General features: G+C 35.2%; 1 protein-coding gene across 12 annotated transcripts in view; it reads left to right on the top strand.

The window, feature by feature from the left end:
* Positions 1 to 14863, top strand: part of KIF20B (kinesin family member 20B) — a 78186-nt gene that overhangs the window by 40914 nt on the left and 22409 nt on the right. For all 12 annotated transcript variants that reach the window (XM_067025069.1, XM_067025065.1, XM_067025074.1 and 9 more), the window contains 4 exons: positions 1861 to 3097; positions 3487 to 3625; positions 10863 to 10982; positions 13249 to 13309. In XM_067025069.1, coding sequence (XP_066881170.1) covers positions 1861 to 3097; positions 3487 to 3625; positions 10863 to 10982; positions 13249 to 13309 — 1557 coding nt within the window. The remainder of the gene's footprint in view (positions 1 to 1860; positions 3098 to 3486; positions 3626 to 10862; positions 10983 to 13248; positions 13310 to 14863) is intronic.

Genomic DNA, 14863 nt, shown 5'->3' with positions numbered 1-14863 from the left:
TCCTGCATGCATGCTGCAACTAACAGTCCGCATGCTGCAACTAAGAAGCCCCGCATGCCGCAACTAAGAAGCCTGCATGCTGCAAATAAGACCTGGCGCAGCCAAAACAAATAAATAAATATTTTTAAAAGTTCATTTAGGATTATTGTTCATGTATATAAAGATGCATTAGACGCAGAGAGTCTGCTGTCGGGAAGTTTGGAATCTAGTAAATGAGAGTGGCAAGTAAACATATTATTTCAGTATAATCTAATGTGCTCAGATGCATAAGATAATATGGTGGCACGCACTAAAAAGAAAACTATAAAATACACTTTTTAAAGATTCATTGGACAGTTACCAACTGAAAGTAACAAGTTTTTTAGTGAGAATTTCAATCCATCTCTCCCTTATAACTGTCTTCTGCTCTTATGGATTTCATATTATATCTGGGGCCTTTAAGCATGAGGAATTCGATTCTCAACGTGCTTAGTGAGACTACCAAATAAAAATATAGGTGAAATTGACAGATAAGTGGCCAGTGAGGGAGTGAATGAAGGTCAAAGGACATGTTGAGTTGATTATATCAGTACAGTATTGTGTAGAAAATTCATAAAACTTGTATTAGAGTTGTGTATATAAAGTTCACACATATAAACATCAAACCATGAAGTGAAATAGAACAGGAAAAAAATTTAAAAACCAAAGAATCAGATTCTTATATGTTTTGAAGTAATTTTCCTAGGATATGAGACACTCATCATATCAGTTATTATATCAATGGAAATTGTATGAAGACATAAAAAGATAAATTTGTGTATCTGGAGAATTGAGAATTATGTTTCAAGAGTTAATCATGTAATCTGTGAGAAAAATTTGAACATAGTTTATACTGGACAGTTGTGTGAGATGAGTTAATTTGTCAAATATTAAGAATTAAGTTTTAGCTAATAGTGCATCTTCTCTGGACATAGTTTAATCTATACCAACTATGTTCTTGTACTTATATAACATTTACAAAATGCTTTAACATACATTACATATTAACTTACTTGGCCCTCTTAACACTATCCTGTAGTAACTAGGTCAGGTAGAAATATCCTTATTTTAGAAATGTAGATATTAAGGCTGAAAAAGACAAACTTTTATTTATTTTTAATTAGCTGAACTCTTCTGTACAAATTTTCAGTTTCTAATAATATCTAACTATATCCCAAGCACAGTGTTCTAAACTCGTTGATTATCTTGATCTTCACAATAACTCTGAGATAGGTGCGTTATTGCTATTATTTTCCATTTTCCATATGAGGAAGCAGCCATGGGGTCAAGCAGTTTATTGACAGTTATGCAGCTAGGGAAGGGTAGGGCTACATTAGACTTGGCGTAAATTTAACCATTTTTCTCCTAATTTTACCTGTGAAAGTATAAGGTACTCAGTTTGCAAATCACTAATTTAGTAGATGTATAGTATAATTGTACTTTAAAACTGTTCTTTAGTCTGCCTTAGGGTACAATTCCCTACCTTCTATCTCATAGTAATAATAAAGATTTGTGGTAGACAATTTAAATAACAAAAGCTATAAAAAGAAAGTAGAAGTAACTAGTAATCCCACTCAGAAGTAGTTACCAGGATTTTCTTGCACATCCTTTGCTAACTTTTTCTGCTGTGACTTAATGGAACTACAATTTTTACATAAATTGGTGTGTGCTATGTATGTTTTGCAACCTGATTTTTTTCTTTTTTACTCAATAGCTTATTTCTGTTTTTCATTAAAAGTATGCTTTCATATGTTTCCTATGTTTGAATATTGGCTTATATGATAACTTTTAAATTTTTATTAAGGTTTGCTAGATTAATAATAATTGGTTTTATTTTTAAAGGACCTACACATGTTAGTCCAACCATCACTGAAGACCAAAAGAAAACTGAAGAAATGCAAGAGAGCATTGAGGAAGATGAGGAAAACATTAGAGTTTTACAAGAAAATAATGAAGAGCTGAAAACACGTTTACTCATTGTTGAGAATGAACTTAAAAGTGAAAAGGAAGAAAAAGCAGAGTTAAATAAACACATTGTTAGTTTGCAGCAGGAACTCTCTTCTTCTGAAAAAAAGAGTTGTAGTTTTAGTGTAGAGGTCCAACAAATTCAGTCGAATTATGACAATGCGATTTCTGAATTACATGTGCAGAGAGGTATAAATCAAGAACAGGAGGAGAGGATTATGAAATTGTCAAAGGAGATAGAAACTGCTAGAAGAAACATCACAAATAATGTTTCACAAATAAAATTAATGCAAGCAAAAATAGATGAATTGCGTACACTTGATTCAGTTTCTCAGATCTCAAACATAGATTTACTCAGTCTCAGGGATCTGTCAAATGGTTCTCAAGAGGATAATTTGCCAAATACACAGTTACATCTTTTGGATAATGATTATTTGATAAGTAAGCAAGTGAAAGAAAATGGTATTCAAGAACTTGGTAGGGAAAGGTCTTTCCACTCTACTGTTGAAGCCATTTGGGAAGAATGTAAGGAGATTGTAAAGAGTTCCTCCAAAAAAAGACATCAGATCCAGGAACTGGAACAACAAATTGAAAAATTACAGGCAGAAGTAAAAGATTGTAAAGATGCAAACAATAGACTAAAAACAGAGGAGAGGGAGAATAAAAATCAAGATCTACTAAAAGAAAAAGAAAGTCTTATACAGCAGCTGAAGGAAGAATTGCGAGAAAAAACTGTTGGTCTTGATATTCAAGTACAGCATGTAGTTGAAGGAAAGAGAGCACTTTCAGAACTTACACAAGATGTTACTTGCTATAAGGTGAAAATAAAGGAACTTGAAGCAATATTAGAAACTCAGAAAGATGAATGTAGTCGTTCAGCCAAGTTAGAACAAGAAATTATGGAAAAGGAATCTATTATTTTAAAGCAAGAAAGAAATCTGAAGGAATTTCAAGCAAATCTTCAAGATTCTATCAAAAACGCCAAAGATTTAAGTGAAAGGGAAGTCACACTGAAAGAAGAAATCACAAAATTAACAAACAATTTGCAAGATGCAAAGCATTCACTTCAATTAAAGGAAGAAGAAAAAGAAACAAACTGGCAAGAAACAGAAAAGTAAGCTAAAAGTTATTAAAATATTTGAAAATATGGAAATCATTTATTGATTTTTCTGTGTAGCTTTTAAAGAATTTGGGTGGGCATATCTTAATCTGGTTAAGTATAACATGTATGATGACTGAAGAACTTCAATTTTGTTTATATAAACCTTTGGAACCAAATGTTATATGCAAAGATCTGTTTATAAAATCTCCTGAGATCCTCCTTGAAGGATTTCTTCAGGGTTTGGACATTCCAAATTTGTGAAAAGATCTAATTTTGTAGATTATTAGTAGTTCATGCATATGATTCTAAGTGATTAGTGATATGTCACTATAGATAAGTGATTTTTTTCTAAGTGATTAGTGATATGTCACTATAGATAAGTGATTTTTTTTTTTTTTTAGGTTGAAAGAGGAGCTCTCTGCAAGCACTGCTCTTGCCCAGAATCTGAAAGCTGATCTTCAGAAGAAGGAAGAAGATTATGCTGAGCTGAAAGAGAAACTGGCAGATGCCAAAAAGCAAATTGAGCAAGTACAGAAAGAGGTAGGTTATTTGAAAAGGTGTGTGGCCAATTAAAATGATAAAGATTGTTTTCCTTATATATCAAGTTTAGACACTTAGTATTGACCAGAACATTTGTCAACTCCATACTTTTTCTTAAATGATGAGAAAAGTTCTTTCACAAAAGAAAATTTAGATTAAACAAACTGAAGGATGTCTAATATTAAGAAAAATAATGTGCCTTATGTAAGATTAGAACCTTTTTTTTTCTTTTAAGGGCTGCTAAGTTCAAGTCCCCCCAGAAAAGTAAATAGCAAACTTTTGTTTGCAGATAGTATTTAGGAGAGTATGTAGTGCAATTGTAACAAGTTTTTATTATAATTTGATTTAAAAATAGGAAATATAATCACATGATTCCAAATTTAAAATATATGAAAATATGTATAGTGAGGGAAAAAACTGCCTCCCAGCCATCAAGTTTTCCTCCAAAGCGTCAGATGTTACCAACTATATTTTTTCTCTTCACTTCTCCCTCTCCCTGTTTTTCCTTCCTTCTCTTCCTATAAAAAAATGGAAACATCCTATAAACACTATGTGAACCTTGGTTTTTTCCACTCAATATTTCCATCTCAGGATACAGTCTCCAGATGAGCTTTTTTCTTTTTTATGACTCTGAACATTTATTTACCATTAATCAGCCCCATATTGTTGGACAATTAAGGTAATTTCCAGTCTTCTGTTAATCATGCAGTGATGTCATTTTGAACATATGCAAGTCTTCCTCTGGTTATAAATCCCTAAAAGTGGAATTTATGGTTCACTGGTTTGTACATGTATAATTTTGATACTTATGCTTTTTAGAGATTATGCCAGTTTGCTCACCAGAACTAATGTATGAGAACAAGAGAGTATTTTTCTCTATACTCTTATCCACAAAGTAGTATTTTATCATATTTCTTTGATATTTGCTAATTTGACATGTAAATAGTGTATCTCAACTATAATTCTAACTTGCATATCTCTAATTATGGGTAAACATTTTTTGGTTTAAAATTCATTTGTATTTTTTGTTCCTGTGGTCTGTATATCATATTCTTTGTATTTTAGCTTGGGTTATTGTTTTTCTTTTTATTATTGCTTTGTGGGAGCTTGTTGCATACTTAGGAAATTAACTTTTTTTTTTTATTTAAGGATGATTTATTTTACTTAAGGGTGGCAGTGGGAATAGTCATAGATTTCTAATACAAACCAAATACAAAAATCAAACAACCATAAGAATAATGAAAATCTAAATATGAAAAGCTAATCTTTTAGGAGAAAAATAAGGAGACTATCTTTTTTTATTTTTTTCCCAGTGGTAATGGATATGTAAGGATATTGACAACAACATTGGAATAGCAGAGGAATTGAAAATGCTATACATTGATCAATGGGAAACTAGTTAAATTAATTATATTGCATGTACACAATAAAATACCATGAAGAAAGCAAACACATATATAGTCTTTGGTTGAACCATATACCATTCTAAGTGCTTTACATTACGTATACTATCTCACATAATTTCTCAACAATACTACTATATCCCATTTTACATATGAGACAAGAAGTTAAGTAACATGCCCAAGTTGACACATACATATATATATATTTTTTTCTATGTCATAATATTGACATTCAGTCCAGTAATCCTCCACTGTAACAGCTCCTTTACTTTGCAGTGAAAATTGTTTTGTATATTTTCTGGAAATTAACTTTTGAAGGATATTAATTGTAGATATTCCCCTATCTCTCCCCCACATTGACATTTTTCTTAATTTTGATTATGTTCCTTTTTTGGCCTTGGAGCAACTTATTTTTCTTTTATGACTGTTGGATTTTGTATCATAATTAGACTTTTTTAAAAAGCTGAAGTAATTTTAAATATTTTTCATTACTTTGAGTTAGTTACAAAATGTGTAAGCTCTGAAGAATATTGATACAACAAATGCTTGTGGGTCTCATTCATTTTCTATGTTTCCTACCCCCACTGAGGTTACTGTAATGAATGTTTTGTGTTTATCTTTTATTAATCTTTTGAAAATATAAGTTAAATCATATTTGTTTTTTTATCTCTAAACATTATGTCGTGTTCTGAGACATTTTCACATCATATTCCTGACATTTATGTATGGTTATAATTGATCACTTTCACTGCTGTGTAATACTCCGTTTGTGACTATACAATTTAGTTATCTATTCTATTGACCATTTAGATATTTCCGTTCTTTGCTCTTAGAAACAGTGATCCTATTTTATACATGCTCTTGGTACACATGTGCAAGAATTTGTATAACAAGGGGTGGAATTGTTGGGTCAGAGAATGTAAATGGGTATCTTATGGTTTTAAGTTGTATTCCTCTGATAATTAATGAAATGGAGTGTCTATGTTTTTATTCACTATATGTCTGTTCCAGTTTTCACTCTGTGAAATCCATTTGTTCATATTTTCTTTTAATTTTGCTGTCCTTTTAAAAAACTTATTATTGTGTTGGATTTCTTTATTCTTGGTTCTAATTCTTTGTCAGTAAAATATATTGCAAATACCTTCTAGTTTACCTGTTGAAAGTCAGGCCTCCTCTTTCTATGAATGTCCTCAAAATAAAAGCCAGTCAGTGCTCCACTTATTCCTGTGATTCTTTTTTCACTTAATTTTTTTGTTATCTCAGTATTTCCTATTTTTTTGTTAGTTCCTCGGTGCTTTTAAAAAGATTTAAAACATTTTTTTATACAGCATTTTTTGTTGTTTTCAACAGAGGATTGGTTACTTTCTTCTAAACTACCCGACACTGAAGTCCTGGAATAATTTTTTATTTAGCATAAGAAAACTCTCACAGTAGTATAGCATTAATGTAAATTAAAATGAATGGAAAAAATGGGTATGAACTTTTTGATTAAATAAATTATAATTTTCATGACTATTAGGCCTATACTGGTAAAGGAGAAGCTCCTGCTGTGGACCTGGTACCCTCTGCGTCCATCTCCTTTTTCTGTGAGCAGAGGTTTTTTTTTTCCCTGCCAGCTTCTTAAGCACTCTGATACCTGGAAGCTTTGGCCTAAGACCTTTTTATCATTTATAATGATTTGTACAGATCATTTAAATTGTGTTTTCCACTGTTTTATTAGTGGTTAAGTTCCTGATTCATTGTTAGTGTATATATTTAGCAGGATTTTGATTTAAGTACAGTGATAAGTACTAAGTTTTTATGATAATATGGGAATATGCTTGTGTTATAATGTTAAGTAATAAAAACCAGACCCAATTTTATATTATAATAGGATTAAATTTTTGCAAACAATTTGTATAATAATATAGACTGCAAGGAAATATAAAAATATATATTTTGATTATTTTAGGTAATGGCAATCTAGGTAATTTTTTAAAAGGTCTACTTATTGCATTATTTCTTATAATGGATATGTATTCATTCATAATAAGGGAAATGTAATAAAATTTTTGATTAATGGAAGAAAAATCCAAAAATACCACCATAGATAAAATGCAAAATATATGTTTTTTCTGATAATTATACACAAAAAGTTTCCAGGCCATTCAACAAGTATTTCAAAGTGGACTAGGTTAGAAATGTAAGACAGTAAAGATGACCTAAACTGTAATTAGGCATAGGAAAATGTTTAGTCAGATCAGCAAGTTAATCATAATTTGGAAAAGCACTTGTGTGTCATTCAGAAGCCTGAATTGTTTGCTTTCTAGGAATGTAATTTTTGGATTGTTTGCTTTCTAGGGATGTAATTTTGGCCAGAATAGCCTTTGTTTCTCCCCTCATTGGATATAGTTTACTTACCTTTGTAGATTTAGTGTAGATTCTGAACTTGTAAAATAAATTTCGAATGACATTGCAGTTTTAACACCTCAGGATCAAGACTGGAGTTTCTATAGGTGGTAGATAGGTTTGAAAGCTTTATAAATTCTGGGCAAATGACAGGTAAATGGATTAAATTACTCCAAAATATAAACTGCAGTCCTAGCCCTATGCACCTTATTGCCTTTTGTTAGGTTCCTTTCACTTAGCTAAGTAGTCCAGAGGGAACTTTGGATTTACATTCCTATTATCAGTCCACATGTTGTTCACAGTATCCTCAACAAAACAAATAAGGAAATAACCATTAGGCTGTATTTAAGCCTTCATACATTTTCCTCATTTCTATCAAATGTAATGTATGAGCAAGGCCTGTGCAGTTTGATTTTGAATTTCTGATTGTGAGATCTGGTCTACCTCTCTTGACTTTACTACAGGAAAGCCTAGAACACCATTCCTTTGTCTTTTCTGATCTATTTAAAAAAACATTTTTTTTTTTGGCTGTGTTGGGTCTTGGTTGCTGCGCACGGGCTTTCTCTCTAGTTGTGGTGAGTGGGGGCTACTGTTCGTTGCGGTACGTGGGTTTCTCATTGCAGTGGCTTCTCTTGTTGCAGAGCTCGGGCTCTAGACACGCGGGCTTCAGTAGTTGCAGCATGCATGCTCAGTAGTTGTGGCTCACAGGCTTAGTTGTTCTGCAACATGTGGGATCTTCCTGGACCAGGGATCGAACCTGTGTCCCCTGCATTGGCAGGCTTATTCTTAACCACTGCTCCACCAGGGAAGTCCTCTTTTTTTTTTTTTTTGCTGGTACGCGGGCCTCTCACTGCTGTGGCCTCTCCTCTTGCGGAGCACAGTCTCAACGGCCATGGCTCACGGGCCCAGCCGCTCCGCAGCACGTGGGACCCTCCCGGACCAGGGCACGAACCCACGCCCCCCGCATCCGCAGGCAGACTCTCAACCACTGTGCCACCAGAGAAGCCCCTGGGGGAGTCCTCTTAAAATGTTTTTTGTCTTAGATTGTTATAATGTAGGTTGTTTTTTTCTGTTAAGTGATATCCTGGCTGAAGATTCTTGGAGTATAGAAACTTCCTGGTTTAAGATACTATTTCTGAACACCATGATGATCAGTAAGCATTATCAAACATGGTATAATTGACTTGTGTTCATATGGAGCTAGTTACTCAGTTCTTTAAAAATGGGTTCTTTTTCCAATTAAAAACTTTTCATTATAATACATTATTAGGAAATTTTTTTAAAGTTTATTTATTTTTGGCTGCGTTGGGTCTTCCTTGCTGCACGCAGGCTTTCTCTAGTTGTGGCGAGCGGGAGCTACTCTTTGTTGTGGTGCACGAGCTTCTCATTGCGGTGGCTTGTCTTGTTGCGGAGCATGGGCTCTAGGCATGTGGGCTGCAGGAGCTGTGGCTCATGGGCTCAGGAGTCATGGCTCGCGGGCTCTAGAGCGCAAAGTGGCACACGGGCTTAGTTGCTCCATGGCATGTGGGATCTTCCCAGACCAGGGCTCAAACCCATGTCCCCTGCATTGGCAGGCGGATTCTTAACCACTGAACCACGAGGGAAGCCCAGGAAATATTTTTTAAGATATGAAGGTAAAAGTGAAAGCCTCCTCCCCAATCTCATTTCTCTCTTCTTAAATATGACCACTCTTGACAGTCAGTCCTTCTGTGTTCTTGTAGATCTTTTTATATGCATTTTACATAATAAATATATGTAAATAGTGCTTGTATGGTTTTAATTTTATAAATGGGATCAACTATATATAAATAATTGCTTTTAAAATATATTATAATTTTAAGATTTTTTTATAGCAGAATTTAGGAGGTATCTCTTTTTAAGTAATGTTTTATTGTATAGATGACTATTTAACATTCCTCTAAGGGTGGGTATTAATAGTGTTTTCTGTTTTTCAAAATAAGCAATGTATGATGTCAATGCTAATAATAATAGGAGCATAGTCTGGATTGGTTGTTCTGAGTTTACATGTATCATCTCATTTAATTTTCACACAAATATTAGGGATAGGCATTTTAAAAATTTCCATTTTATGACTAAGGAAGTAGGCATTGAGAGAGAACTTGTCCAGGTTCACTTGGCCAGTAAATGTTAGAGCCAGGATGGAAACTGAAGCAGTCCTTATGTGCATCTTGGTGCAACACATAGTTTCTGTATATTATTGGCAGACAGTTTATATCTGTAAAATTGATGAAGATGGTGTTTATTACTGGAAGTCCCATATTTTTGAACAAAATAAGCCAATAAAAATAAATATTATTAATGTATGATTATAAAAGGAATATATATTTATTGTAGTAAATTTGGAATATACAGAAAGCCTAAAAAGAGGTGTAAAAATCACCTGAAACCAAACCCCTCAGAACTACTATTATTTATTTTTATTATTTTATTATTATAAAAAGCATGGAGATACCATGCTTTTTATGAAGGGGAACTTTGTTCACTTAACTTCCTTCAGTTTTTGAGATCTCTAGGATTGGTATCATGGAAATTGGACTAAAGGTGTACATAGATTACCTGCTATCTCTCCATCCTTCCCCTTCCCTTTCCCCTCCTCTCTCCTCCTCTCCTCTAATATTTGCATACTAATTCATAGTGCTTTTTGATTTCTTTAATAGGTTTATAGAATTAAATTACCAGTAATAGCAAAAATCAATTGACCTTCACTTGCATGGGTACCTTTTGATCTTGTAATTGTTCCATTTTCATTCTCTATGTGCCATTATTAGCTTTTGAAGTATTTCTTATATTACTGGATCACGTTACTTAATAGATCTTGGAAATCTGAGCCAGTGTTTTTCCCCCTAGAGTATTTCTATTGGTTTTTCCATGATAATGATTTTGCTGTTGCATGCAAGGGTCTATGTTGTTTCTTTTTTTTTTTTTTTTTTTTTTTTTCCGGTACGCAGGCCTCTCACTGTTGTGGCCTCTCCCGTTGCGGAGCACAGGCTCCGGACGCGCAGGCGCAGCGGCCATGGCTCACGGGCCCAGCCACTCTGCGGCATGTGGGATCTTCCCGGACCGGGGCACGAACCCGCGTCCCCTGCATCGGCGGGCGGACTCTCAACCACTGCGCCACCAGGGAAGCCCCTATGTTGTTTCTTTTTTGAGAGCACTTACAGGATTTGAGAGTCTTAAAATATTGTAAAAAGAAAGTGGCTTCTTCATATGTATCTCCCTTGGAGTATCAAGAAATTTTCTGATTATCTGAAGCCATATCATATCAAGAAATTTTCTGATAATGTGAAGCCATATCATGTATGTTAGAATCTGTAATTTTTCTAATGTGATTTAAGGACTTGAATCTTTGAACGAGTGGCCATGAATCTTAAACAAAAAGCAATTAGTATTTCTAGAAATATTTAATTTGATTTATTACTTTGTAGGTATCTGTAATGCGTTATGAGGAGAAATTGTTGAGGATTAAAATTAATGAACTGGAGAAAAAGAAAAACCAGTGTTCTCAGGAAATAGATATGAAACAGCGAACGATTCAGCAACTTAAGGTAACAGTCTTGTTTTTAAAGGTGATTTTAGTAGATTCTGTTGGTATATTTTAGTGTTTAATTAAATATATCAGTTCTTTTTTGTTTTTTTTAAGTAAGAAATGGATAGTTTTATTTGAGCCAATCTGAGGATTATAACCTGGGAGACAGTCTTTCAGAAAGCTCTTAAGCCTGTTCTACCCATTAGAGATCAAAGCAGGGTTTACATAACCTTTTGAGACAAAGGGTTATACATCAAATGGTATATTGTTGACAGTTTACACAATCCAGATCTGCAGTACAAAGGGAGTAGTGGGTAGTCATGGCCCCTTTCACCATAAGAAGGAAGGTTATCTCCTAAGGGTTATCTTGCTGGCACCAGGAGAAAATAGCTCTTTACAATCCAGCAGGCATTGCTGTGTCTTCTAAGGAAGGGTTAATGCAGATGCATAATGCACACTAAAGTGGGGTAGGGGGTGGGCACAGAGAGAACTTTATATTTGAAAAAAAATTTTTTTTTTCCTTATCCTGCCTTAAAAATGTTTTGTTTTATCACAACTCAGTGAGAACTCTCAGGTGGTAAACCCAGCCCAGTTGTCCGGTCAGGTTGCACAGCACTGCTGGGGTTGCAGCGGAGGTGCGTTTGCATTTGCGGTCAGGGAAGGGCCCTACAGCCCCAGCTCTGCCGGGATCAGGGTTAGCTGTGGAGTCCTGCCCACAGTGCCCGAGTTCAAGGCCCCCCCACCCATCCTGGATTTCGGTGTCCTGGGCACCGTCTGGACAGCAGGTGGCTGCAAAGTGTGGGCTGCGGCTCCCAAGCACCGCACCCTCTCCTCAGTGGAGCCGACTCCACAAACCCCTGCTTCTGGGTCTCAGACCAACCCTCTCTCCATCTGTCGCTGCAATAGGACGTCCCAAGGTTTAGGGAGATTTCCAGTCCTCGGGAGCAGGGTTTCTGGGGGACTGTCTCCTAGTCTGCCTGCATGTTCCCCTACACCCACAGAACAAGAGTCATGATGTTTTCAGGAGACTTTTTGGAAGCCTTTAGGAAAAAAAGCTGTTAAAAATATCCTAGAGACTTAAGGGTCCAGTAAGATCCCACATGCTGCGGAGCAGCAGAGCCCGTGCTCCACAACAGGAGAAGCCACCGCAATGAGAAACCCGCGCACCGCAACGAAGAGCAGCCCCCACTCACCGCAACTAGAGAAAAGCCCACGCAGCAACAAAGACCCAATGCAGCCAAAAATAAATAAAATTATTAATTTAAAAAAAATCCTACTTTCAGGAAGACAATTATTTCACAATTCCAACACCTTTGGGGACTTTGGGGAACAGCTATGAGTACTTGGTGATAACATGATTTCAGTGTCAACCCAAAGGTATGGTCAGGTTTCAAAACAGATTGAAAACCTGTTACAGTGCACCCCTATGTAGCCAGACACCATGTGTTGATAGGTTCTTTCCATCACTGTACGAGCACCTCCGTCGCTCTCCGTCTGTTTCCCTCCCCGTCCGTCCACCTCTGTTTCTTCTTTTTTTCTGTCCCCATCCGTCCACCTCCTTCGTTCTCCGTCTGTTTCCGTCTCTGTCCGTCCACGTCCGTAGTTCTCTGTCGTCGTTTTCCTCCTTCATTCTTTGTCTCTTCACCGTCTTTCCATCTCCAGCTTATTTCCTAATAGTATTCAGAGATTTCCAGGTTATGTAATGATTATTCTAAAACTTATAAAATGAGAAGATATTGCTGAAGTTAGATGAGAGGAGTGAAGGTTGGATTACCTGGCAGGTTAAAACTAGAATTGAAGGATTTCCAGTGCCCAGAAATTAACTTCGCGTCCTTTTCAAACCTCCCAACTACTTTTTACATATAGGGCATGTGGGGATCCTATTTTGTCTTCATTTTGAGTTTACTGTTAAGGAATTTATTTATGGTTTTCTTTGTTCTTCCCATATTAAATACATAGTAAACTTTCATTTCTCTCTCTTTATGCTTTTTGTTTTGTGTAAGAGAACATAAATGCTAGCTTGAAATGTTGAGTGAAGAAGATGATTTAGCATTTTTGGTAGATTAAAGGTTTAAAGTTTGGGGGTTTTGTTTTGTTTTTTCTTATTACCACTCTCACCCTGCCCTTTTCTCTGAGGTGCAACAAACTTGGGAGCTTCTGACTATTAGCCTTCTAGGAGACAGATTTCAAACTTAATATTAAGCCCTGTTTTCAAGTCCCACTATTAAATAATGGTGTGTAGTTAAGTTACATTTGCATTTAATTCGTGTTCTTTCATTTTGCAGGAGCAGTTAAGTAATCAGAAAGTGGAAGAAGCTATACAGCAGTATGAGAGAGTGTGCAAAGGTGAGAAACAAACCTCTACTTCCAGTACTAAAATGACTGCAAAATAAGTAGTTAGAATAACAATTGGTTTAATATTTTCAGTTGAAAATTGTAAAGTTAAATAAGGGCAGCATAAGATGTAACTTTATTAAAAGAGAAAAGCATTGATTCTAAAGAGTAACTTAGTACCATAAAGTTTATCCTTGGAGAAGTAAAACATTAAGAAATTTTCAGTCAAAGCAACATTGATTTCTAGGTAATGGCCAGTATTTTGTGAAAAATAAAATTAAAGTTATATAGGTCACAATGAATAGAATGGGTTTCTAGTCAAAATAATATAAAGGTTATACTTCAGTTAAAATATCTTTAACATTAAAAAATATTTTTAAAATGTTTTTATTTTTTATTTTTATTTTATTTTTTTTTTGCGGTACGCGGGCCTCTCACTGTTGCGGCCTCTCCCTTTGCGGAGCACAGGCTCCGGACGCACAGGCTCAGTGGCCACGGCTCACGGGCCCAGCCGCTCCGCGGCATGTGGGATCTTCCCGGCCCGGGGCACGTACCCGTGTCCCTGCATCGGCAGGCGGACTCTCAAACACTGCGCCACCAGGGAAGCCCTAAAATGTTTTTAAAAACTAATACTTTAGATTCTAATTGTATGTGCTAAATTTTTTTTTCTCAATTTGTATTGATTTTTTAATTTGAAATATTACAAAATAATCTTTGTAGATGATATATACATATTTCTGTTCATAAAATTATGCAGATTTCTCTCCTTCCCATCAGTCACCACTTAACTTCTTAGCTGTGTGAGTAGTAGAGCTGGGATTTGAACCCATGTCTGTTTCAGTCTTAAGTTCCAGACTGTCTTCACTAATTCATGCCATTTGTACTTGGCCAACTAAAGAGCAGGTGTAAGACAACAAGATTATTACTTATTTAGATGACTTGGACTTTTGTGGGATTCACTTGGATCAGTAACTTGGATGTGAAAATAAATCTCTGCACACAGTCCTATTTTCTCCTACCTTTTTAGGCCACTGTCCTCTAACATCTCCTATTTCCATAATCTTTTTGCAGTTTCCCTTTACTTTGGCTCCTTTGTCATTGTTGGTAGATGTGAATAGATATTCTGAAAAGCGTTCTTTGGACCAGGATATAGTTTTTATCGTATTTTAATTTTTTCTTTCTTTGCCAGATATTGAGACGTGTGGCATAGGCCCATCTTGAGTACTTTTAATCTTCCATCTTCTCCATGCTCTTTAAACTTTCTCCCAGATCACTTGTAACCTACATATTTTCAAATCTTTTAGCTTTTTGCAATCTTTCCTTTATTTTTTAATTATTTTGAATTATTGTCTACTCAATTTCTTTCATATTCATTTTTTAAGTAGTATTTATTGTGTATGACCATAATTTTTCTAAATATAAAGGTAAGGCGTAGCTTGCCCTCTTTTGAAACTCTTACCTCGGCTTTTTTGATCTATTCTTAGGGTTACTGCCTTTCTCTCAGAATGAGCCTCAGCCACTTTGACAAATTTCCTGATTAAGCCATCATCGTTTTTTTTCTTTTTA

The sequence above is a fragment of the Kogia breviceps genome, chromosome 2 (genome assembly GCF_026419965.1).
Source record: "Kogia breviceps isolate mKogBre1 chromosome 2, mKogBre1 haplotype 1, whole genome shotgun sequence".
Lineage (NCBI taxonomy): Eukaryota > Metazoa > Chordata > Mammalia > Artiodactyla > Physeteridae > Kogia > Kogia breviceps.
The sequence above is the reverse complement of the archived record's forward strand: the minus strand, read 5'-3'. Positions and strand labels throughout refer to the sequence as shown.